The sequence below is a fragment of the Pantherophis guttatus genome, chromosome 11 (genome assembly GCF_059756535.1).
Source record: "Pantherophis guttatus breed Tessera chromosome 11, ASM5975653v1, whole genome shotgun sequence".
Classification (NCBI taxonomy): Eukaryota; Metazoa; Chordata; class Lepidosauria; order Squamata; family Colubridae; genus Pantherophis; species Pantherophis guttatus.
In genome coordinates this window covers 2,016,359-2,042,295 of record NC_142073.1, presented here as the reverse complement: position 1 = coordinate 2,042,295, position 25,937 = coordinate 2,016,359, and the positions used below count along the sequence as shown (strand labels likewise).

The following is a 25,937-nucleotide window of genomic DNA, read 5'->3' as shown; positions in this document are numbered from 1 at the left end:
AGCATCTGCTTTTCAAAAGACCCTCTAATCTGCAAGAATGATGATAACTGAGACCCAAACTGGGGGGGGCAGGGGGAGCTCACCCTGGATGAGGAAAGGGAAGGTCTCTTGAGTAGGTATTGCACCCACCTTTCCTGACCCAACTCAAAAGAGCAAGGGTTCAACGGTGAGAGCCCTGCCCTCCCCACCCCGGGGGGATTACGAGGATGGAAAGGAAGAGATGGCAGCAAACAAGGGAAAGGGGGCAGGCAGGGGGAAGTGGGGGCAAGCACCCTCCGCCCTCCAGACCACTTTGGCTCTTCCTGCTTCGTGATCAGAGCTTACTCATCCATGAAACAATATTAGGCACCAACTGGAAAGTAACTTCACACCACGCTTCTTAATTCACCTTAGATTACTTAAAGTGCTTCTGCTGCTCAGGCTCCTGAATAAAACAAGAGGCACCACTTAGGAAGCCAAAGATTGGTGAACAAAGGGAGCAGGGGGTGGGATGCACCCCCAAGGGCTATCTGGACCCCACAGATGCTGCTAATTGCACTGCAAGGGGAGGGGGAGGGGCCGGGCTGAGAGTCTTTTGGCTTCTGCCAGATTTTACACTACTACTAAAGTAAAGGTTTACTAGTGATGTAGACCCATCAGTGCCGTAGGCTCATCAACTATGTAGACCCAACAACACCGTAGACCCATCAATGCCATAAACCCATCAACACGGTAGATCTATCAGTGCTGTAGACTTGCCAAGGCTGTAGACCTGTCAACTCTGTAGACCCATTGACATTGTGTAACCTATCAGTCTGAAGACCCATCAGCTTTGGGATCATTCTGGGGTGGACCTACAGACCTCAGCCCATCACCTTCAGAGTTGATGACTCTACTACACCTCCTCCAATTTATTCCCCACTCTTGCACGGGGACAGGATTATCTGCCAGGTCCTTCTTCCTGCCCAGCAACTGGCAGACACAAGCACCCCTCCGTTCTTCCCCCCCCCAAAACCACCCTTAGCTAAACCCAGAACAGCAGGCAATCGGAGTCGAGCCGCTGAGCAATAGCCCTCTGCCAATTTGCCAACAACTCTAAGCCTGTCCCTTCCACCCAGGGTGGCTGCCCCCATGCCACCCCGGGTCAAAACCAGGTCGCACCTCCCCGAAGCCGAGTAGAAGAGAGCATCAAAGCAGCCCATTCAAGAAAAGTTTCTTTGGGGTGACTAACTGAGCCTCCAGAAGACCCAACCCCGGTAAAACTCAAACGGGTAAAAAGGAAGGAAGGAAGGAAGGAAGGAAGGAAGGAAGGAAGGAAGGAAGGAAGGAAGGAAGGAAGGAAGGAAGAACACATCAAGAGCTGCCTTACCTGGTAAGTAATAGAGAGGTGGTTTCAGTCCAAACATGGTTTAGATGACTGACCCAAGGCATCCAGAAGGAAAAAATAAACCAAAAAACCCAAATGCAACAATTCTTTAAAATAAAAAAAGGGAGGGGAAGTGTCTGGAGAATAAGAAATAATGATAAATAACTCGGAGGAGTCAGTTGAAAAAAAACATTTAAAAAAAAAGCTGGACCAATGGGGGGGGGAAGCAGATAAAAAATGAGTCTTCGGACAATTCTGTGTTAGCGCAACACTCAACTTCACTCCTACAAACAGCTCTAGTCGGGCACAGCTTGTCTTCCAGTCTGCCCCCCCCTTTTTTTTTTCCTCTCTCCTCCTTTGCTTCTTCCACCTTCCTGGTTGCCTTTTTGGAGTCGGGTGAGTTGCAAAGAGAGAGAAATATGCACGCGCGCGCGCGCACGGATACACACAGACACACACGCACACACCCCAAAGACCGAGAAAAGAGAAACTAAAGAACGAGGCAGAGAAAGCAGAGGAAGGAGGGGGCAGCTCGTGTTTTCTCTCTCTCTCTCCCTCTTTCCTTTTTCTCGGCTTTCTTTTAAAACAAAACAAAAAAAAAATTTTTTTTTTAAAAATAAATAAATATCCCCGAGAATCTTCCTTTAGGGATTACTCATTTGGAGAGCGAGCGACCGAGCGCGCGAGGAAAAAAATAAAAAAAAAAAATAGGATCAAATAAACCGGCGAAGGGGACGGGAAGAAGATCGGAGCCCCCCGTCATGTTTAGCGAGCCCCTTCCTCCATTCAGCGCCTCCTTGGGTGCCAAGGGTAAAGAGGGGGGGTGCGGAGGGAGGGAGGGAGGGGGAGTCAATGGGTCTGTTTTCAAAGGGGCTCCATGCTCAGCTTCGCATTAAAAAGGAGAGAGAGAGAAAAGAGGAGGGGGCGGGGGTGGGGGGGTCCTTGCCAGAAGGGAAGGCGAGGAAGGCAGCGAAGTGGAGTTGCGCGCCGCGGTTGTCTAGTAGGAACGGGGCTTTGTTATAGCGTCCTCCTTAGCGACTGGTTTACAAAAGGGAGGAGGGGTGGGGAAAGGGTGGGGGCGGCGGCAGAGGGCGGGCGAGGCGGGGGGGGGGAAGAGGTGTGGAAAGGATGCGCGGCACCACCGAAGGGTCTCTTCCCTTGCCGGCCCTTCCCCGAGGGTCTTGCCGGAGACGGCCAGGTGCTAACTAAGTTGAGCCACCCCAAAGGGCAGGGAAAGGAGCGCAGGTGGCCCCAGAGCGCAGCTGGCAGAGCCGGCCAGGGTCTGCCTCGGTGGTGGTGGGGGGGAGGGTTAGATGGTCTCGGCCCTGCCTCCGTCCCACCAGCAACTCGGGGTGGAGGGGGAGGAAGAGGAGAGAAGAGGAAGAAGAGGAGAAGGAAGGAAGGAAGAGGAGGAAGAGGAAAGGAGGAAGAGGAGGAAGAAAGGAGGAGTAAGGAGGAAGATTAGAAGAGGAAGAAAAGGGGAAGGAAGGAAGAGGAACAGAGGAGGGGGAAAAGAGGAGGAAGAGGAAAGAAGGAAGGAGGAAGAGGAGAAAGAAAAGAGGAGGAAGGAGGAAGTTTAGAAGAGGAAGAAAAGGGGAAGGAAGGAAGAGGAACAGAGGAGGGGGAAAAGAGGAGGATGATGAAAGGAGGAAGGAGGAAGGAGGAGGAAGGAGGAAGATTAGAAGAGGAAGAAAAGGGGAAGGAAGACAGAGGAACAGAGGAGGGGGAAAAGAGGAGGATGATGAAAGGAGGAAAGAGGAGGAAGGAGGAAGATTAGAAGAGGAAGAAAAGGAGAAGGAAGGAAGAGGAACAGAGGAACAGAGGAGGGGGGAAAGAGGAGGAGGAGGAAAGGAGGAAGGAGGAAAGAGGAGGAAGGAGGAAGATTAGAAGAGGAAGAAAAGGAGAAGGAAGGAAGAGGAACAGAGGAACAGAGGAGGGGGGAAAGAGGAGGAGGAGGAAAGGAGGAAGGAGGAAAGAGGAGGAAGGAGGAAGATTAGAAGAGGAAGAAAAGGGGAAGGAAGGAAGAGGAACAGAGGAACAGAGGAGGGGGAAAGAGGAGGATGATGAAAGGAGGAAAGAGGAGGAAGGAGGAAGATTAGAAGAGGAAGAAAAGGGGGAAGGAAGGAAGGAAGAGGAAAAGAGGAGGAGGAAGAGGAGGGAAGAGCGAGGCAGGAGGAAGGCTGCCCCTCCAGCCCCTCCGAAAGGCAGCGGGCAGGAAGAGCCAGCGAAGAGAATAGAAGGCGAGCGGCAGCAGCAGCCGCGGAGCCTCCCACCCACCCCGATCAATTTTCATGCAAGAATCATTATCGGTAAATTGGAAATCTGGCGAACTGACAGCAAATTTGTCTCTGCTAATGAAAGAGCCGAGCCGGGGAAGCATCCAGCATCTGCTCGGGCTAAGACGAACCGCCGCCGCCGCCACCGTCCTGCGCTTTTACGCCGGGGCGGCTCAGCCCGGCTGGCTTTTCGCCTTCGCCTCCTCCGGGGTTTTCACGCCAAGGGAGGAGGGGAGGGGGGGAGGGGAGGGGGAGAGCAAAGTGATGGGGTGGGGGGGGAGGGAGGGAGGAGGAATTTTAAAAATGCCACTTGGAAAGAGGGAAAAAGGGGAGGGGGGGAAAGGGCTGGGTGGAAGAGGCAGCCGGGAGGATTGACAAACAGATGGCTCTGGCTGAGGGTTGGTGGGGTTTCTTTTTTTCTCACCCACTTCTGGTCTTTCAGGGCAGGAGAAGGAAGGGGGGGCTCTGGAAGCGCAAATAAATAGGCAAAGTCTTCCTCCTGCCCTCCGCCTTCTTCCTGGCCCTCCACCAGGGTCTCCCCACCCTCCACGAAGGGTCTGCTTTCCATCGGTCCAGGAAAAAATGCACTAATACAAATGAATGTCCTCCTTTATCCTGGCACACCCTAAATAAGCATAAACAGCAGAATTGTTGCTGGGTCTGCTTGGTTAAGGACGGCAAAGGGAGAGGGGGCTTCTCTTTTTCCCAAGCGAAGCCCCTTCCCCTCGTTTCCTCCCTCTCTCGCTGGACTGCTGGTTGGTTTGGTCACCCCAAAAGCAGCCAGCCGGTCCCAGCTACTAGCAGCCTGGGCCAAACTTCATTTGTTTGGGGTAGAGGTTAAGGTGCTGACCTAGAAACCAGGAGACCGTGAGTTCTAGTCCCGCTTTAGGCATGAAAGTCAGCAGGGTGACTTTGGCCCAATCACCAGGAGGTGGCGAGTTCTAATCCCACTCAAAGCATGAAAGTCGGCTGGGTGACTTTGGCCCCAACCTACTTCACAGGGTTGTTATTGTGGGGAATAAGAGGAGGAGGAGGAGGGAGTAGTAAGACCATTCGCTGCCTTGAGTTACTTCCAAAGTAATAAAAGCAGGATAAAAAATCTAATAAATACATACATTTCAGACTCCAAGCAACTCTTGGAAATGTCTGCTCGTTAGAGATCATACAATTTCAGTCTCACAGGCCAAGCAAAGAGCTAAAAGGCAGATTTTATTCCTTGATCCAACCTGAATCTCTCCCTCTCTCTCCACCTACCCAATGATCTCGCCCCGTTGCCCAAGAGGAATCATTTACTAAAGGTTTTAAGCAGAGTCACCGGAAGTCCCCAGGGTTCACGAAGGCCATCAAGGCAAGCCCACCCAACACAAAACACAGCAGGGAAGATTGACAAAACATCACCCAGACCTCTGATGCCACAGATAACTCACAAAGAAACTCAACGGTTTCTTTGCAAAACAAGAACCTTCAGCATTTAAAACCTCTTGGATCAGGCTGGTGGGGGCCTGGGGGTGGGGGTGGGGGGTAAAGAGAGAGGGGTATCCTTGAACCTGAAGGCAAAGCAGATGAAATGGAAAACGGGGCAATTTCCCCCCCCCCTCCAAAGTACCCAACCTGCTGCGATGCAATGCATTAAAAATGCATTTGGCATCCAGGGCTGGCTCATTGAATCAGCAAATCTCCAATTTTAAAAAAATAATAATACAGAACTGGGTAAGAAAACGTTCTGAATCAGATGAACAGAATGTTTTTAAAAGTGTCGCAGCAGTTATTTAATATATATATATTTTTAAGATGCGCCGGCACTCCAGGCTGCCAGCCCTGAAGTCTCACAGAAGGCTTCAGCTGGCAGCATGAAAAGACGAAAGGAGTGCGGTTACAATGGGCGCTTGCTTGCTCTGGGGACAAAAGACACCCCGTTTCCTTTGGTGAGGAAACTCTCACCTCTTAAGCCCAGAGTTCAAGAAGGGGGGAGCCGTATCTCTGCCTTGCACAGAGAAGCCACATCCTGTGCTGATAATGACAGCCCTTCAGAAAAGCTTCAAGAAGACTTGAGGGTGAACGCCACGGAAGCTTAAATGAAGGCCACCAAGGGAAGGGTCACCTCTCTGGGGGGGGAACACACCCCAACCCCACATTCAGTGGAGACTCTGAAATGGGAAGAAGCAAGCAACAACTTCACGGAATCCTCCTTCTCAATGGTCGGACGAGTCCTTGAAGCCGAAGAATTTCAATCCAAAGAAAGCGAGAAAAAGAAAGAAACAGGAAACTATATATATATATATATATAGTAATCAAACTTGAGAATTTGGAGGGGAGGAAGTTATGCTGTTTAGGAAGAAGACCTCTCTGTCTGATTGTAACTCTGCTAGGCCAGGTTTGCAGGTTCTGAGCTGGTGCAGAAGTCTGCCAAAAGTTTTACAGCTCTTGGGAACAAAAGGAAATTGGGAAGACCTCAGCAGTTAACTTAACAAATGCATATTTTGTGGAAACTTTCTCTGCAGAGTACAAATGGGAGTAAAGCAGTCCATGGTGACCCAGACTAAGTTGCTTAGTTTTAGCAGACCCTCTAAGCATGCTCAGAAGCGACAGTGAGTGGGAGGGAAGAGGACTTGGGTGATTCAGAAGTCAAAATGTTCAGTCCCACATCCAAAAGACTTAAGGACCACCAAATCAGACAGACTGAGAAACGACGTTGGGTCTCTGTTACTCGTGAGTTCCTTGGCATCCCCACTAACTTCTGTGTGAGAACTTCCACTTTTGCAGAAGTTTGACCATCAAGCCGCAAGTGCAGCAACTTCCATTTTCAAGCAAATATGAGGAATGCCCAGAGTTCAAAGAGACACACAGAGTATCTTGCCTCAATATTTGATATCCAGGAAGGAGGTTTTTTTCTCGTGCACAGGTGAGAAAGGATCATGCCCTTGACAGTAAAAAAACAACAACAACAACAACAAAACAGATCTGAAGGAGTTTCCAAACCTGTGAGTTTTGTTTTGCCCTGTGGTGGTTCTGTCAGGTGGCACCACTGATCTAGCTGAACGTGGCCTGTCTTGGAAATTAAACAGGGTTGTGCAAGGCAAGTGTTTTTGGATGAGATTAAAGTTAAACAATTGGAATCCTTTAATACAGAGTTCCCCAAACTTTCTGGCTTGGACTAGCCAGAGAGGGTGGAAAGAGGGGATGGGTCCAGATGATTTGCAGGCATACACTGCTTGCACAAGTGGAGATGTGCACATGTGTGTGTGCACTTACCCACCACTTCCATGGCCCGGTTCTGAACGGCTCAAGGTCCAGTTGTGGGCCTCAGCCCCGAGGTTGGGAATCCCTGCTTTAATATACTGATGCAAGAAAACTACAAGGAAAAGTTGTGGTGGGCACAAGGGAGTCTTTACCTTAACGAAATATGGTGGTGAACACATCAATTCCTTAACTAGAGCTCACGAAGAGTTTTACGGAGAGCAGCACCGTGATGTCCCACACATCCTTCCAGGCAATGTCTCCACAACCGATCCCTGTTGGGCTCAGAGGAACCTGCCAGATGCCCTTTGGGTGTCGGAGAATCCGTAAGATCACGCTGAGCAAAAGCACACATGCATCCTTAACGTGCCCCATTTCCACCCCAAGCCCCAGAGATGCTGGCGTTTCAGTACAGCCATAGAGACATGCATGCCCTGTGATGGGAATCTCCGCAGGCTTTTTGCTCCGTGCCAGGCCTGAGACCCGATTCTGGAACGAACCAAGACTCTGGAAATCCATGTGCTGATGAGTAGCCCATTCAACTGGGCAGTGTGTCTAAAATGTGAAGGTTTTAAGGATGAGGAACAGACAGGCGAAATGTCTTTCTGAGGCTGAAGACACCCAGTGTCTACACAATGCACGAATCTATGTTTGGCCCTTAACTATGACTTGCTGAATAAGCCACAATTGGCTAGGCTCACCAAAGATGCTCACCAAAGGCCCGCTGCTTTCTGAACTTGGGTGTAAACTCAGCCGATGCGAAAGCTAAGCAGCTGAGTCACTCCAGACAAACATCTAACTTCCCGGCTGGGTTTAATCGCTACACTAAGCCACAATGTGGCTTCTCTGCCTGCAAGTTAGCAAATTGCTGCAACCAGGCCAATGGTGGTTTGTGCAATAAACCACAGTTTAGGATTGTGGTCGAAAAGTTTTCGTTGGGTGCTGACAGAGCACGGTTCCTTCCTCCTCGAGGGAAATTCACCAGAATTTTACCCAATACGGAGCCTGGTTTCCTCGAGATGATCTCAGTCACCAGGAACAGAAGCCAAATTTTGCTTTCCCTGATATCACGGCTTCATCCGCCCACCCAACTCTCCTTCTCCACCGGCCTCCTCCGGAGCATTTCCTCCAGCAACCAATGCCAATCAAGCGCCAGGGCTGCCCACCCACCTTCCCAAACCCCTGGTGCCTTCAACTGTCATCCTTTTATACGTTTTTAATTCGGCAGGATTACCCGAACAACGGCAGTAATTAATACGAACCCCTCCTCTACTGTATATGCTAATGGCATGAGCCATAAAAATTAATTTGCAAACATGTCATTACACAATAGCTGTACAGCCAATAAACCCGCAATTATAGGCCAATCACTGAACAGGAACAGAGGGAGGGGTGCTCTGCCAATTTAGGCTGGCGCCTTCTTCTGCGTTTTAATTACGTCAAGCTCAAGAGGAGACACACTTCTTCAAGGTGGAGCGGACTTGCTCCCAACGTGAGTCTCGCGTGGCTCTGCTAGATGTGGCCTAGCTTGGCCACGGTTCTTGTGCCCATCAGATGCCCGAGCTCAGAAGGTCAAGGAAAGATGGGGAAGGGTCATTTATTCAGTCCTTCGAGCCAGAATTCAGGAGACCAAACCCTGCACACTAAGAGCTAGGTCTCCGTGATTCCCGGGAACGCCTCAAACCCAGCTTTTGCTTATAGAAAAAACTAAAAGTAGTCCTCCATTTATGGCCATAATTGAGACCAGCATATCCACTGGTATAATAAGGTTTTCAAACTGAGCAGAGGGTTGGACTAGAAGACCTCCAAGGCCCCTTCCAATTCTGTTACTCTGCTAAACAAAGCAGTTAAGCGAGTCGCATCTGAATTTATGACGTTTTTTGCCACGATGGTTAAGGGAATCCTTGTTGTTAAGTGAATCACGCCGTTGTTAAGCAAATCGCCCACTGACTCTACTTGTCGGAAACCAGCTGGGAAAATTGAAAGTGGCGATCGCCTGACTCCAGAGTGGTGCAATTCTGGTCAATAGATGTCGCTTCTTTTTCAGGGCGATTGTAACTTCAGTCACTAAACAAATGATTGTAGATCGAGGACTATCTGTGTGTGAAATGCTTATCCCTGCCAAACCCCTTTAATTCATAACTTTGTTTATATACAGGTAGGTCTCGACTTACAACAGTTTCTTTAGTGACCATTCAAAGTTAAAACGGCACTGGAAAAAGGGACCGTTTTCCACAGTTACAACCTTTGCAGCTTCCCCGTCATCGAAATTCAGGCGCTCGGCAGCTGGTTCATACTTATGACCGTTGTTGCCGTGTCCCGAGGTCACATGACTCCCCGCTTGCGAAATTCCCAACCAGCAAAGTGAACGGGGAAGCCAGATTCACTCAACAACCATGTGGCTAATGATTCACTGAACAGCTGTGGCTAGAGAGATTGGCAAGAGTGGTTCTCTCGCATAGGAACAGAAATTTTGGGGCTCCATTGTGGTCGTACATTGAGGACTATCTGGGTTAACCCTCATGAGCCTCTTCAGACCTACGTCAGCTCTGAAGGCTCCACCTCTAGTCCAAGAGCAGAAAACAGAAGTCACCTAAGACATCCAAAGTACTACATTACAATCAAAAGCAAAAGTCCTGCTTATTAAAGACACAGACTCACCAAGTTCACAGACCATGAAGCTGCTTAAGGCCACCAAAATAGGCCAGACAGAGGCCTCCTAAGAGCCACATCCAATATTCAACTCATTGGGAGACCAAATGTGTAATATATATAGGAATATATTGGAATATCAAGGTGGCAAGATCCAGAAATCACCCCTTTACTACCCCAGAATGCCAGGGCAGGAGGAACCCCAAACTCCTGGGCACCTCTAGCCTCACCGGCGGCATCGAGGCTTCCTCCAGCCCCCTTCTTTTCTCGCTTGAGCAGTGCTGCTAACCAGGTTAAACACCTCTGAGCACCATGTCCTCGGGGAAGATGCCAATTCCAGGAGAGCAGAGGGCAAGAGGTGGCAACTCCTGCACTTGTTTTTCAGGAATGGCTAGTTTTGCCCCTGCTTGGTGCCAGCCTGGATTCCTTCCAGCCTCCGGGTTGTATTAGTTCACTCGGGCAGCCCTGCCTTCTCCTCCTCCCTTTACTAGTAGGGAAGGGCAGCAGGAGGAAGGTTGAAGACTAACTTATTTTTCGCCAATGACAAAGCCAACACGTTGGCTTCCTGTTGGCACTCTACAGTTTGATCTGGACACAAGAAGGAGAAGAGGAAGGAGAAGGAGAAGGAGAAGAAGAAGGAGGAGGAGGAGGAGGAGGAGGAGGAGGAGGAGGAGGAGGAGGAGGAGGAGGAGGAGAAGAAGAAGAAGAAGAAGAAGAAGAAGAAGAAGAAGAAGAAGAAGAAGAAGAAGAAGAAGAAGAAGAAGAAGAAGAAGAAGAAGAAGAAGAAGAAGAAGAAGAAGAAGAAGAAGGTTTTCTTGCGCTCCTGAGTTCACAGGCCCCTCCTCCCTCCTGGGCTGCAATTATCACCTTCAGCACTAAGATAATTACAATATTAAGTACCTCTCCCACTCTTCCTGGCAGGGCCCCCCAGCGCCCTCTGGCGTGGAGGATGGTGCCACTGCAGAAGAGAGGCCAGCAGAGAGAGGTCTGAGCTGGGTGGTTTTCATTACCCAAATGAGGTCACCTCATCAGTGCTAGAAGAGTGTGAGGAGGAGGAGGAGGAGGAGGAGGAGGAGGAGGAGGAGGAGGAGGAGGAGGAGGAGGAGGAGGAGGAGGAGGAGGACTGTGGGGTCCTTGATGCTCTCTGAGCTTGACTGCTTCTTGCAAACGTTTCATTATCCAAACTAGGTAAGCTAACACTGACTAGCCCTGATGAAGTTCCCTAGTTGGGTCATGAAACATCTGCAAGAAAACCACCCAGTTCAGAGAGCACCAAGAACCCCAGAGCTACAAACATTCTCTTTTATTACAGACCAGAAGATTTGAGTGCCACAGTCATTCAGATGTTACACACACACCTTCTTCTTCTTCTGCAGCATCTGCCTGGCACCTCCCTGAACAGCGGGCAGGCACATTTACTGGGCTTCCTTACTGCCAGGAGGCCCAGAACTCACAAAAGAGACTGTGGGGCTTCCTGGGATGATATTTACAACTCCACCTCTTTTCAGAGGTGGCAAAACGAACACTACGGAATAGTGGCCAACACAGGGACATACAAAGTAGGCAGGGGATGAAGAAGTAAAACAAATTTTCTCTCTTTTGCCTCTATCATCCACTCTCTGAACTCCTGCAGCTCAGACAGAGCCCTCAGTGACCAAGCTGGGCCGGAGTTTCTGCAGAACAAAGTAGATCAGGACTCCCATCGGTGATTATTCCAAGAGTTCAATGTGACAAAGCTTTGGTGACGATTTGTCCAAAATTATAGGGACTCATCTGGCAGAAGTGAGGGTGACAGAGCATGGACGTGCCACAACTTCAAAGTCTCTCCTGGCTTACTAATGCTAGGTGACCATAACAGAATGACAGAGTTGGAAGGGAGCTTGGAGGTCTTCTAGTCCAACCCCCTGCTCAAGCAGGAGACCCTATTCCATCTTAGACAAATGGTTATCCAACCTCTTCTTGAAAACCTCCAGGGATGGAGCACCAAGAATTTCCAGTGGCAAGCCTGATCAATTGTTCTAACTGTCAGGAAATTTCTCCTTAGTTTTAGGTACGTTCTGTCCTTGATGAGTTTCCATCCATCGCTAAGAAGCAACGTTCTGCCTTCAGAGGATGTTGGATAATGTTGGTTGCTGCTGTTTTTAAGAGAAGCAGCTACAGAGGGAGAGAAAAGGAGAGAGCTGGCAGGTAGGTGCATTTTTTTCAAAGTGTAGGGTCAAACAAGGACAGGACGAGTTTCTTTGAACTCTCCCCATTAATTGAACCACCTAGCAGTGCCGAAGAGTGGGGGAACAATCAGACTTGGAAAGCTGCTTCTCTCATCCTGGATCTGTAGGAAGTAGTTTGGCAAGGCCTACAACCGTCTATTCTGCTTCTTCCAACCGGAAGGGAAAAATCTATGAGAAAGGGTTGGGGGTGTCGGGGAGGCATAGCCTGAAGAAGAGAAGGCTGCAGGGGACACAATGGCTGCCTTTAAACGCCTGCAGGAATGCTATCTGAGGATGATGATGATGATGATGATGTTATCCATTCAGTCGTGTCTGACTCAGGGATGAAATCTACTTACCTTCCTTACCGGTTCGAAAGCGCACGCACGTGTCACAGGTGTGCGCAAAACCTTCTGTTCATGCACAGAAGGTAAAAAACACATTACTTCCTGGTTAAAACCAGGAAGTAATGATATCCAGGCAGGTGGGCGAAGCTTTGCTCCACCATCGCTACCGGATCACCAAACCACCGGCAAAGATCGCTACCGGATCGGGCGATCCGGTCTGATCTGGGAGCGTTTCACCCCTGGTCCAACTCTTGGCGATGCTGTGGGTGAGGTCTCTCCACATCTTCCAACCATGCGCTGCTTCTGTTCAGTTTTTCAATGCTCTGACTGGTGTCAGCTTTTTTTTTTGTATAAAAAGTTTTTTATTTTTATTTTTAAACAAGTGGTACATGGTTATTCAATCAGTGTGTCCTCCGAGTACAAAATTTTGTGTCATCATATTCAACATTTGCCACCATTTTCTTGATACGTATACATCTTTGCTTTTACATTTTAATATGGTTTATTACAACATCTTCTGTTATTCTGACTCTTGCTGGAGCTGTTTAAGGAGAGGTTGGATGGCATCTGTCTGGGATGCTTTAACACTGGCCACCTGCTCTGGATGGAAGGTTAGACTGGATGATCTCTCAGGTCTCTCCCAACCCTTTTTCGTCAAATTCATGAGAACCAGTGAGGGGGGAAAAATGCACGGAAAATCTCCCCCACACAGCATGACTGCCGTTAGTTAATTGGGTGGTCCCAACAGATCCAGCCCAACAGGAATTCTGAGAAAAAGCAGAATCCCAAGAAAAATTGAGGAAGTTTTCCTAAAGGCTCAGGAACCAACTCTTGGCGGTGAATCTAAATAGGAATCCAGCTACCCCTGGCAACGCCAAGAGCAGCCTGACATTAAATCTGGCTTTGCCTTCTCTTCAATCTCCTAACCAGCCTCCTGCCTTGATGGTTTCTCAAACTAGAGATAACGCCTCATGTGTTGAGATGGGAAAGCAGAAACCTCCTTCCCTGCCACTATTCAAAGCCAAAGGAAGAGAGTGCGGAGTGCTTGCCCACTCACCCTCCTCCCAAAGTTTTCAGCTCCTGGAAGTCTATAATTTGGAGCGGAGACAGGAGTTCCCTGCTTCACCGGCCAACCTTCCGGCAGCCGCCAAGACGGGGAAGATTCATCAACCCACAAGAGAGCAAGATGCCACTCGCAGGTTCATTACTACGCCGAAGACGCTCGGCGAAGATTTCTGTCTGCGTCTGACCTTTGATTAATTCAAATGAAGACATCTATCAAGGATGCTAAATCCAACTCGAAATGCAGGCAGGCCCTGAACGTGACCAGAAGCTCTTCACTAGGGAGAAGCAGCAGCAGAAAGCAGCAGCTGGGCCAGGTGTCCTCCCACGAGAGGGAGGAGGAGAAGAAAGCTGATTTCTATCCATCAGGCCTGGAGTGGCCCCTGACCCAGCCAGGGAATCGTTATGAGATGAAGAGGCTTGAAGCCAGGAAGGGATTTGGCCTTTTCATCACCCATCGTTTTCTACTCCAGGGAACTAAACTGTAGGATGAATGGTTGTGGGAACTGAGAATGTCTAGTCTAACGAAGAGAAGGACTAGTGGTGACAGGGTAGAAGTCTTCCAATACTTGAGGGGCTGCCACCAAGAAGGCATCCACCTGTTCTCCAAGACAGGACAAAGAAGGAATGGATAGAAGTCTATCAAAGAAAGATCCAACTTAGAATTAAAGAGAAATTTCCTGACAATTCATCAATGGAACAGCTGGCCTCCAGAAGTTGTGGATGCTCCATCACTGGAGGCCTTCAAGAAAAGATTGGACAACCATTAGTCTGGGATGGAATAAGGTCTTCTGCTTGAGCAGGGGGTTGGACTAGAAGACCTACAAGGTCCCTCCTGCAAGGGCTAGGGGTGACATGATAGCAGTCACCCAATATTTGAGGGGTTGCCATAAAGAAGAGGGAGTCAAGCTATTCTCCAAAGCACCTGAGAGCAGGACAAGAAGCAACAAGTGGAAACTAATCAAGGAGAGAAGCAACCTAGAACTAAGGAGGGATTTCCTGACAGTATGGGAACAATTAATCAGTGGAACGCCTTGCCTCTAGAAATTGTGGACGCTCCATCACTGGAGGCCTTCAAGGAAAGATCAGACAACCCTTAGTCTGGAATGCCATAGGGTCTCCTTGCTTAAGCAGGGGGTTGGGAAGACCTCCAAGATTTCTGTTATTCTGTTATCTGCACTTCAGGGTGACTTCAGAAGCCCAGGTCAGGATCAAATCCTGAAGGTAGGGCAGAAGAACTGTCTCAAGACCAGCTCCATCCACATCCCGGAAAAGCCAATGGTGAAGAGCATCGAGAGGTTCAGGAAACAGCCCACCATGCTCAGATCCCATGATGGGATGGCATCAGGGGCTTTGGAAGGAGGGTGAAACCAGCCTGCGGTTAATCCCACCCGGTGGCAAAGTCCTAAACAGTTTCCCCCACACCCGTTGTTTTGCATCCGCCTTCCTCCCGGTCGCCAAATTGCCTAAACCATTCGCGCAGCTCCCTCTTAAAAGCCCACTTCAGATGCCTCATTGACAGGAAAAAGATGAAACGCTCAGACACTCCAGATAATGCTACAATTTTGAAAAAAAGAAAGAAAGGCAAAGAACCCCTCGGGTTCTTTCTTCTCCTTTTTTCCACGGGGTCTGGGCGCGGGAGAGGCAGACAGAAAGCAAAGGAAACGGTCTGGAGGCTTTTGTGCAACTCCTCCAGACAAAGCTGGACCCATTTACCAGCTGCTGCAAGGAAGAAAAAAGGGGAAATCGAAGTCATTATCTCCCGGATCAAGAACCACCCCCTGGCTTAATAGCCCGTTGAGCAGCCAGAGAGAGAAGAGGCCTCCCTTCTCCGCATATAAAAGACAGTCCACTGGAAGATCAACTTCTACGGAGGAGGAGGAGGAGGAGGAGGAGGAGGAGGAGGAGGAGGAGGAGGAGGAGGAGGACTGTGGGGTCCTTGGTGCTCTCTGAGCTTGGTAGTTTTCTTACAGATGTTTCATTACCCAAATTAGGTAACATCATCATTGTTAGAAGGGAGTTGGGTTTGCTGAGTGGAGGGAGGAGGAGGAGGAGGAGGAGGAGAAAGTGCCCCATCTGAGTTTGAGATGGCCCACCAGGACAGTATACAGGTACTCCTCGAATTAGGACCACAATTGAGCCCAACATTTATGTTGTTGAGTGAGACAGTTGTTAAGTGAGTCATGTCCCATTTTACGACCTTTCTTGCCACAGTTGTCTGGCGAATCACTGCAGTTGATAAGTTTGTAATCTGGTTGTTAAGTGAACCTGGCCAAAGGGTGACCTTTGGACACTTGCAACGGTCATAAGTATGAACCACAGTTGCCAAGCGGCTGAATGTAAATCACGTGACCCTGGGGATGCTGCAATGGTCATAAGTGTGAAAAATGGTCGTAAGTCACTTTTTTCAGTGCTATTCACTCAACCAACTATTGTAAGTCTAGGTATTTTCCTTACTATTTCCAAAAATGCCCTCTTCCCATGTCTTGACATGGGTTTAGAGAGGGCAGCTCTGGATCTGAGAGGCAACCAGAAATATGTCTGTGGTTCTCTGGTTTCTCCATCTGCCCTTTCAGGGACAGGGACTCTATCTGCCCTTTCTTGGTGGCCCTCCAAGATGCCAACGCTCGGCCTCGGCCTTGGCTGGTCTGGACCTCAGCATGGAGTTCATCAGTAGACGAAGCCATTATTCTTGGAGACAGGAAAGGGGAAAGAAAACACTTTCTGATTTCCCATCTTTTTCTTTCCATCTCCATTTTTTGTTTGTTTGTTACTGTGAAGAAACAACAGTTGGTTCTGGGGAATGATGGCAGGGTGAATTTCCACCAGGTGGCACCTTGAAGTATTATGTCCCTATTTTGGAGAGCAAATAAAAATGTTCTGGTCCAGGATATCTGCCCATGTAGTTCAACGCATCCTCCTTTCCTTTCCTTTCCTTTCCTTTCCTTTCCTTTCCTTTCCTTTCCTTTCCTTTCCTTTCCTTTCCTTTCCTTTCCTTTCCTTTCCTTTCCTTTCCTTTCCTTCCCTTCCCTTCCCTTCCCTTCCCTTCCCTTCCCTTCCCTTCCCTTTTTAATCTTCCTTTCCTTTCCTTTCCTTTCCTTTCCTCCTTTCCTTTCCTTTCCTTTCCTTCCCTTCCCTTCCCTTCCCTTCCCTTCCCTTCCCTTCCCTTCCCTTTCCTTTCCTTTCCTTTCCTTCCCTTCCCTTCCCTTCCCTTCCCTTTTTAATCTTCCTTTCCTTTCCTTTCCTTTCCTTTCCTCCTTTCCTTTCCTTTCCTTTCCTTCCCTTCCCTTCCCTTCCCTTCCCTTCCCTTCCCTTTCCTTTCCTTTCCTTTCCTTTCCTTTCCTTCCCTTTCCTTTCCTTTCCTTTCCTTTCTTTTCCTTTCCTTTCCTTACCCTTCTTCTTCCTTTCTTTCCCCTCCCCTTTTTCCTTTCCTTTCCTTTCCCTTCCCCTTTTTAATCTTCCTTTCCTTTCCTTTCCTTTCCTTTCCTCCCCTTTCCTTTCCTTATCCTTCTTCTTCCTTTCTTTCCCCTCCCCTTTTTCCTTTCCTTTTCTTTCCCTTCCCCTTTTTATCTTCCTTTCCTTTCCTTCCCTTCCCTTCTCTTTCCTCCTTTCTCCCTCCCTTCCTTAGGGCGTATTTTGGACCAGAAAAAGGACCAAACCCACAGGCAGGTCACAGAGCAGGAAGCTCCTTTGAGGCCACCTGTATTGTGAGTGGCTTCCCAGCCCCTTCTAGACAAGGAAGGAAGCAGGTGAGAAGACAACAAACCGCAGAAACCCTCGCAAAGTGCTTCTCACGCCCAGCCAGCTTTTTCCTTGCGGCCCTCCTGACTCTCCCCCCTTCCCCTTCCCCTTCCCCAGAATAAAAACCCCAAGACCTCCAAATAAGGTAGGGCTGCTCCTTTCCGGGCGGAGGAGCTGAGCCAGGAGGGCTAGGAAATGCAGGCTTGTGTTCCCTTTGCCAGCCTCCTTCGGGGACCCACACTTCCAGAGACACCCGGGTTGCAAAAGCAGCCTGGCGCGGCCATGCCCAATTACGGCAAACGGGTGTGAGTGTGTGCACGCACCTGTGAAGCTTTCAAGACAACGGCTGCACCCCCGGGACGGCTGCTGCCAAACCCAGCTTCAAAACAACCCCAGGAACAGGATCTGCCCCAAGGAAGGGGCCCTGCCTGCTTCGGGACCCACCAGCTGTGGCTCAGGGTGGGTTTCAAGGGAAGAAGCGGGACCCTTCCCATTGGCTGGAAGGACGGCATCCAAGAAGCGTCCCTGAGGAGGGAAATCACTTGCGCAGGGGGGCATCATCTGGCCCCCACCCCAAGGTGCCCATGCCTAAGCAGCCAAGGTGTTCTAGACAGGATGATGGGAGTTTTCCTGCAACAGGCCAGCCTTAACCGGAGTCAATACAATGAATGAATAAACGAATCAATGGACGAATCAATCAACGCAATGAACACATCGATAAAAGTAATAAATTGATTCATTGAATGAATAGATAAACAAATATATAAAACCTGCCTGCCTTCCTGATCAGCTGCTTGACCAGATTTATAACAAGTAGATAGATGGAGAGATGGATAAATGGATAGATAAAGGGAGGGAGGGAGGAAAGAAAAAGAAAGAAAGAAAGAAAGAAAGAAAGAAAGAAAGAAAGAAAGAGAAAGAAAGAAAGGAAGGAAGAAAGAAAGAAAGAGAAAGAAAGAAAAAGAAAGAAAGAAAGAAAGAGAAAGAAAGAAAGGAAGGAAGGAAGGAAGGAAGAAAGAGAAAGAAAGAAAGAAAGAAAGAAAGAAAGAAAGAAAGAAAGAAAGAAAGAAAGAAAGAAGACTGGGAGGGCTTAAATCAGGGCTTTCGTTTGGGTACAGCATATAACCCCCTCAGTGCTGCTTCTTAAGGCAGGCTGAATAAACCCCTTGCATTATTTGCAGTTTTTATTCTGATTTCCTGCCTGCAAGGCTTCATTCTCACTCTGCCCTTCAGAAATGAACCTCTCTGCCACACACACCCCTCACCCCTTCTCCCTGTAGGGTTGCTCAAATCTGAATTTAAGAAGGGTTGTACTTTTTATTCCTGCATCAGGCAATGCATGCACCGGGCACGGGCAATTTCTCTGCTGGCCTCCCCCCCCGCCCCCGTTTCTTTGTATATCATGCCAGGCCCCCCCAGAAGCAACAGCAGCAGAAGCAGGAGAGATGGCCAGTCTGGAGAAAGTCACCGGAAAGTCCAGCCTCGCTGGCTCATTTGCCAAGCAAGCCTCACAGTGGAAGGCGTGAGAAGCAGAAGGGAGGGACCTGGGAAGGCTTTAGCCCTGAGCCTGACCCTTCCCTGCCAGCAAGATGCCATGATAATTTCTCAGAAATGCCTCCGATACAGCTGGCTCCTGCCAAGCGTCCCAGGCGATGCCAGACCCCCCCAATATGGGGCTGCTTCATTGGGTCAAAGCAGGCACCCTCTCACCGAGCAAGCAACCTGGCCAGATTCTGCTTGGGGGATAAATTTTGGGGTTGCAGATCGTGAGGCCTTTCGTCTGTTTAATTCATCTGCAGCCACAGCGATGGGGATGCCCCATTGGGTTAATGGCCAGAGTGCCAAAACCAAGGCGATAAAAGAATAAAAGCCTATCGAACTTCTTTTTTTAAAGAGCAGCCCCCCCAAAAGAGAGGGCACTCTCGCCAACGGCCAACTTATCTGTGCCCCTTCCGACCTCCCTCTGCTTCCCAGGTGCCAGGAGAGCCGGAGAGATGGATGGCCAACCCAACAACGGCAACTCTTCAATGTGCTCAATTATTCATCCAGTGCTTTTTAAAAGGAGGGTGGATGCCAGCCCTGGCAGCTCGCTTGCTCTCCCTCCCTGCCTGGTAGGTAGAAGGGGAGGGAGGGAGGGAGGGAGGGAGGAAGGGAGGGAGGAAGGAAGGAAGGAAGGAAGGAAGAAGGAGAGGGAGAAGTGGAGGGAGAACAGAAGAAAGGAAGGTAGAAGAAGAAGGGATGGATGGATAGAGGGGGAGGGAAGGAAGGAAGGAGAGGGAGAAGTGGAGGGAGAACAGAAGAAAGGAAGGTAGAAGAAGAGGGAGGGAGGGAAGATGGATGGATGGATGGATGGATGGATGGATGGATGGATGGATGGATGGATGGATAGAGGGGGAGGGAAGGAAGGAAGGAGAGGGAGAAGTGGAGGGAGAACAGAAGAAAGGAAGGTAGAAGAAGAGGGAGGAAGACGGATGGATGGATGGATGGATGGATGGATGGATGGATGGATGGATGGATAGAGGGGGAGGGAAGGAAGGAAGAAGAGGGAGAAGTGGAGGGAGAACAGAAGAAAGGAAGGTAGAAGAAGAGGGGGGGAGGGAAGATGGATGGATGGATGGATGGAGGAAGAGGGAGGGAGGGAGGGAGGAAAAGAAGGAAGGATGTCTCTTTTCAACATGCCCAAAGGATTCTCGAAACCTCACCCCAAACACTGCATTTTCTCCAGACAGGTGAGAAGCAGAAAGCAGACTCCCGGAGCCAGAAGCCCAAACCCCCTGAGGACAAGCCACGTCCAACTTCTCCTCCTACCAGACGTTCAACAAAGGCGCCTGGGCGGGCTCAGGTTGAAACTCAACCGCTGCTGATGCAACTGCACCAGGCTCCTTGCAGCCGCAGCTGTGGCACCAGAAGCAGGAGCCAGGAAATCGGAAGAGGGAAAGAGCGGGCCAAGATGCGTGTTGCAAGGCAAACATCCCAGTTCCAATGCAGGGGAGTCTGGCAGGGCTTCTCCGCACCCCACGGAAGCCAAAGTTGGGGGGCAGAGCTGGAAGAAACGTAGGACAGCCGAGCAGAAGGCCTTCCTCTTAAAAAGAAGATTAAAACATCCAGGGGACATTTGCATCTAGCAGGGGGTGAGAAGGGTGGCCTATAAATTTAATAAATAAAATAAAGTGAATTCTCTTTAACATCACTCGTTGCAACCTGTCTGAACCCCCCCCCCGCCCCCCACCCCCCATCCTACCAGCCCATTTCCAAACCGCCGAGGCAAAAATTTTAATTTAGCGAGCTGTAAGTGAAGAGACCCAGCTCTTGTGATGGTAGAAAGGGAGGACATAAACCATTAAAAAGCAGCTTTCTCATCTCACTACGAGAGCGGGGTAAATTGCAAGCTATCTTGTTCCAAGATTTTACTGTTTCTTTTTTTTTTTTTTTTAAAGAGCCCATCTATTGAAGCTCTGATAGCTGCAAATTATGAACACGGAGCTGATGACAGATGGAGGAAAAAGGCTAAGGATAATCATCTAAGTAGCGCATGCAAATGGTCGGAGACTCGGGGAGGGTTTTTTTCTTCTTCTTTTCTTTTCTTTTTTTCCGTCTTTGGCGGATTGCAAAACTTAACTTTCCTCTGATGGCGATTGGAGGGGCCGGGGACAGATCTGAGCCCTTTTGTGTTCCCGTTTTTCTTTTTTGTAGAAGCACAGCCTCCCAAGGTAAGGTGAAGGTGTGGGGGGGGAAAGCCCGTTCAGACTTCAAGGTAAGGACGAGGAGAGGGAGAGAGAGAGAGAGCGCAGAAGGTGGATTTCCAGATGGGAAAATAGCAGAGTCCCAAAACAGTTGCTGGAACATCTGCTCCAAAATCCCCCTTAAAAAACACTGCTTGCCACAGACGCATCACAGAGACTCATCACTCCACCCCACGCAAAGTTCCTTTGAGGATGTTTGTACAGGTAGTCCTCGACTCGCGACCATTCGTTTAGCGACCATTCAAAGTTACAACATAAAACATAGAATAACAGAGTTGGAAGGGACCTTGGAGGTCTTCTAATCCAACCCCCTGCTCGCACAGGAGACCCTGTAATACCCTTTCAGACAAATGGTTGCCCAATCTCTTCTTAAAAACCTCCAGCCACGGAGCACCCACAACTTCTGGTGGCAAGTCGTTCCACTGGTTAATTGTTCTCACCGTTAGGAAATTTCTCCTTAGTTCTAGGTTGCTTCTCTCCTTGATTAGCTTCCATCCATTGTTTCTAGTCTTGCCTTTTGGCAAATAGGTTGGAAACCCCCCCCCCATCTTTGTAGAAGCCCCTCAAATATTGGAATGGTGCTATCATGTCAGCCCTAGTCCTTCTTTTCCTTAGACCAATTGCAACATCACTGAAACAACGGTGCTGAAAAATATTGAGAAGATAACTGTGGCGTGCAGGAAATCAGAGGACCGGGAAGAGAGTCTTCTTATAAAACCTTTTGCCCAACCTGCTAGTTGGCTGCTGCCGCTTCCTCACGTGTGAGAAATCCTGACCTTTCTGCTCAGCTTTTCCTCCCGGGCAGGGATGATGAATGATGAATGGTTACCATTTTAATGGAGCCAAATTGAGCCGCACACCTGCAGTCTGAGAAGAGGAGAAGCAGCCTCCTCCTCCTCCTGCAATTCAGCCAAGTCTCCTCCTAGAGCGATTTGGGGTTGTTGTTTTTTAGGGGGTTTGCCTGTGTTCCCCCAGAGCAGGGGCAGGGGAGGCTCGGTGGGCTTTGGCTGCAACGCAGGCAGAAGGCCGGAGGAAGCTGGTTTGGTGGCTCTGGGCTTGGCACCAGGGTCAGCCGGGGGAAGGTTGCCACGAAGGTCCCCTGTTTACTATGCCGTTGTGAGTAATTCCTTCCTCTGCACCACTGCCAGGAGCACTTTAAGCTTATAAAACAAACAAGGAAGGGTTTTTAAAATAGCCTTTTTCCCTGGAGTCATTTTTGTAATCTCTTCTCTGCCGGGGAACTCGCTGCCATCCTCCCCGGGGGTGGGGGGGAGAGAAAGAGAGAGAGAGAGAGAGATTGGGAGAGAGAGGGAGGGAGGGAGAGAGAAAGAGAGAGGGGGTAGAGGGAGAGAGAGGGGGAGAGAGGGAGGGAGAGAGAAAGAGAGGGAGGGAGAGAGAGAAAGAGAGAGAGGGGGTAGAGGGAGGGGGGAGGGTGAGAGGGAGAGAGAGAGGGAGGGAGAGAGAAAGAGGGAGGGGAGAAGGGGGAGGGAGAGAGGGAGAAGGAGGGAAAGAGAGAGAGGGAGAAAGAGAGGGAAGGGGAGAGGGAGAGAGAGGCAGAGGGTGGGAGGGAGGGAGAGAGAGGGAGGGAGAGAAAGAGAGAGGGGGTAGAGGAGAGAGAGGGGGAGAGAGGGAGGGAGAGAGAAAGAGGGAGGGGGAGAGAGGGAGGGAGAGAGAAAGAGGGAGGGGGAGAGAGGGGGAGGGAGAGAGGGAGAAGGAGGGAAAGAGAAAAAGGGAGAAAGAGAGGGGAGGGAGAGAGGGAGAGAGAGGGGGAGGGTGGGAGAGAGAGAGAGAGGGAGGGAGAGAGAAAGGGAGGGGGAGAGAGTGGGAGGGAGAGAGGGAGAAGGAGGGAAAGAGAGAGGGAGAAAGAGAGGGAAGAGGAGAGGGAGAGAGAGGCGGAGGGTGGGAGGGAGGGAGAGAGAAAGGAGAGCTGGCACCTTCCTGCATGCAACATCAGGGACGTTCCGTGAAAGGGTGGCACTGCCCTCTAATCCAAGCGGGCACCTTTGCCAGGGCCGTGGGAGTCAAAAGCCACTCAGCTCTGCTCAATGCCAAGCCGGTGACTCACCGAGAGCCACAGCTCCAAAGAATAGTAAGACAGCCCAGATTCAAGGAGGAGGAAGAAGCAAAGCCACCAGTGGCATCTCAAGAAGGCAGCGCCCTCAAAAAAAGGGGGTTCAGAGTCCTCTTGTCCAGGGAGTTGGGAAAGTTAGCTTGCCTCCAGAAGTTGCCTCCAGGCTGGGGGATTCTGGGAGTTGAAGTCCACCCATCTTCAAGCTTCCAAGGTTGAGAAACACTGGTATGAGGTCTCCTGAAGCTGCAGGGAGCTTTGATTTTCTTTTTCCCTTGCTTGACCGATAGAACGTCTCCAAAGTCTGATCTAATTCGCTGCCTCCCCAGCTAGGAAAACGCCTCGCCTGGGCCTCAACTGGTCCAAAGCACCTGACCCCCAACGGGGGATTTGAAGCCAGTATCTTCTTCATCCCATCTCGCTGCCTTTATGGCCTTCCTGCCTCTTGTCTTGTCTCCCTGGAGCAGCTGCTCATATTTCAAAACCCACGTCAAACCATCACCCACAGGATCCTTTGGAATCCCCTCTTTCCCCCCTCCCTCCCTCCCTCCCTTGGCCGGGGCTCAACCCACTTCAACCCCAGGAAGCGCCTTACCCCAGTGGGAACTGAGATAAGGGCTCTCTGCAGGCGGCTGATCCTCCACCAGGAAAGCCAGATAGGATTTTGGGCAGGAGAAAATAGGGGCACTATCTCCCCCTCTCCTCCCACCCCCATCCCCCACTCCTCAAGGCAGGAATCCACAGAACAAGGGAAAGTTCCAGATGCAGGCTGGATCCCAGCCGTGAATCTTCTCTGAGCCCAGATAAATCCTTCCCCAAATCCCATCTCCTGGTGAAGGATCAGCCCCCTGCAGAGAGCTCCTGAGGAAGGAGGGGGGGATGAAATGGAGAGTGGTAGGCAATTGAGGAGGGGGGAGGTTACACCTGCCGGGTGCAGGAGGGAAGGAGGGAGGGGGGGCAGCCGGCTGAGCCAGCTGCATCTCGCTTCCCTGATCCCCAGCACAATGCCGAAGCATGTGCCGTAATGTGTTCCGATGCTCCCCGCGAGGAAAAATATAAATATATTCATGTCGTCCTGCCAAGAGCAGAAAGGAAGCCTTCGCCGGGGTGAGGAAGCTTCCCGACAAGAGAAGGAGTTGGCGAAAACAACGGCCAAAGGGGTGACCACGTGAATTGCAGCCTGGGGCTTCGACAACACCTTTCCTTCCATCTGTCGGGCGAGACGCACAAGCTTTGAGGGAGGGTCCCCTTCACCTGCGTTGCTACCTGTGCCACCTGGCTGTTTCCCGGAGCACAAAGCAAACGGCACGCCTGGGCCTCTGAGAGAGCCCTGAGCCATGCCAGCGAGAAAGCTCCCTCTGTCTGGGGGCTCAGCCCCTTCCAAGCTGGGTCGGGGTGCAACTCATAGGACGGCGGTCTCCTGCAGACAATCCCACCCACCCACCCCGATTCCGGTGCCACGAAAGGCCGAAGTCATTTCGCTTGGCAGCTCATCTGCTTTTGCGGTTCAGCAGCTTCTGTGTCGGGAGCCTGACTCTTTGCTTCCGTTGGGGTGTTGTGTTTGTGTGGATGGTTAGTTGCACATGGTTTTGTTACTCTTTGTGCGTTTGCTACCTGCCTGGGGGGAAAAAAAGAAGCAATTGCTTTTCTGCAAGGGAGAAATGCCCTTAATAGCATGCAAATAAGCAGGAACAGCACAACAGGCGGGGTTTCACCCGACAGTGCGATTCAGCAAAGGGAAGAGGAGCTGTTCCTGCCACCTGTTGAATTTCTCACCTGTTGCACTTCTGACTGGAATCCCCCTTTAAGAGACAAGGGGCCCTCGCATCTTCCAGACTAGCATCCTCCGGAGATAAGCCACAACTCCCATCCTTCTCAGCCAGCACGGCCAAAGCAGCTCAGGATGATGGAAATTGTGGTCTCAGAGGAGGAAGGCAGTTGACAAATTAAAGCAGAGCTTCTCATCCTTCGGTTGATGGGGATGGGGATTAAAACACACACACACACACACACACACAGAGTGCAGGTTTCCATGTAGGCCAGTCCTTGATCTTTCGCCATTTAATTTTGGTACACACAATTCAAACGCTGATCTGCAGCTTACGGCCACAACTGGAACCAGAATTTGCATTGTTAAGTAAGGCGGTTGTTAAGTGAATTGTGCCTTATGGTACGACCTTTTTGATCATAGAGGTTAAGCAAATCCCTGCAGTTGTTAAATGAATCAGGCAGTTGTTAAAGCAAATCTGGCTTCCCGCATTGACTTTGGCAGCTGTGAAGGTCACAGATAAAATTCATTCATTCATTCATTCATTCATTCATTCATTCATTCATTCATTCATTCATTCTGTATTGTATTGTATTGTATTGTATTGTATTGTATTGTATTGTATTGTATTGTATTGTATTGTATTTATATCTATCTATCTATCTATCTATCATCTATCTATCTATCTAAATACATACATACATATATACATATGCATACACACACAGAAATATATATATTTACTATTTTATTTGATTATTTTATTTTATTTTTTAGAAAATTTATACAGCCTACTCGCTCACAGCGATTCCAAGCAGCCTGCAAATGGCAAATCACGTGACCCTGGGACTCTGTAACCATGGTAAATACTTGTGGTTGCTAAGAACCCTCCCCCTCCCAATTTTAATCATGGGACCTTAGGGAATGCTGCGATGGTCATAGGTGCGAGGACTTGCCGCAAGTCACTTTGATCACTTGCAACTTTGCATGGTCACTAAACGAATGGCTGTAGGTCCAGGACTCTCCCAATCGACCAATAAGTCCTCCGTCTCTCCCCACTTCCCCCCTTCAGAGTGGCCTCAGTGCAATGGGTCTGCTTGGATGGGGGGGTTAGACTAGATGATCTACAAGGTCCCTTCCAACTCTGTGAATATGTATCTAACGGCATCCAATTCATGGCATGTTTGTCACTGATGTGTTACATCCAGGAACTCTTCCCGTCCTGTGCTGGAAATGAAAAGCTGCCTGACAGCTCTTCGCCTCTGCGGAAAAACCAGAAAGGGAGGGGGCAGCTCTGCAAATGCCCTCCCCCTTTTCTGGCACTGATCATTTTTATTCCGACGAGGGGGGAAGGGCTTGGGCTCCTGGGCCAGGGCTGATTCAGGGGAGGGACAGGAAAGCTGGCATCTTCCCCACTGCGAAGAAGTCAGACGGGGTGCTGGCCCCCCCCCACGCCCGCCTCCAAGCGTGCAGCAGCCCCCAAAGCGGGAA

General features: G+C 50.0%; 1 protein-coding gene and 1 long non-coding RNA gene across 8 annotated transcripts in view; one reads left to right on the top strand and one right to left on the bottom strand.

Annotated features, from left to right (window-relative positions):
* Nucleotides 1-25,937, bottom strand: part of GSE1 (Gse1 coiled-coil protein) — a 243,324-nt gene that overhangs the window by 96,258 nt on the left and 121,129 nt on the right. The window contains exon 1 of one of the 7 annotated variants that reach the window (XM_034426574.3): nt 1,349-1,924. The exons of the other annotated variants lie outside the window; for them this stretch is intronic. Within the exon in view, the coding sequence (XP_034282465.2) occupies nt 1,349-1,385 (37 nt within the window). The 5' untranslated portion in view covers nt 1,386-1,924. Of the gene's footprint in view, nt 1-1,348; nt 1,925-25,937 lie in introns of those variants that run through there. 7 annotated transcript variants of the gene reach the window in all.
* Nucleotides 864-20,037, top strand: LOC148112251 (uncharacterized). The gene is made up of 3 exons (XR_015729599.1): nt 864-1,351; nt 18,842-18,978; nt 19,593-20,037. It is a non-coding gene; the product is annotated as an uncharacterized LOC148112251 (long non-coding RNA).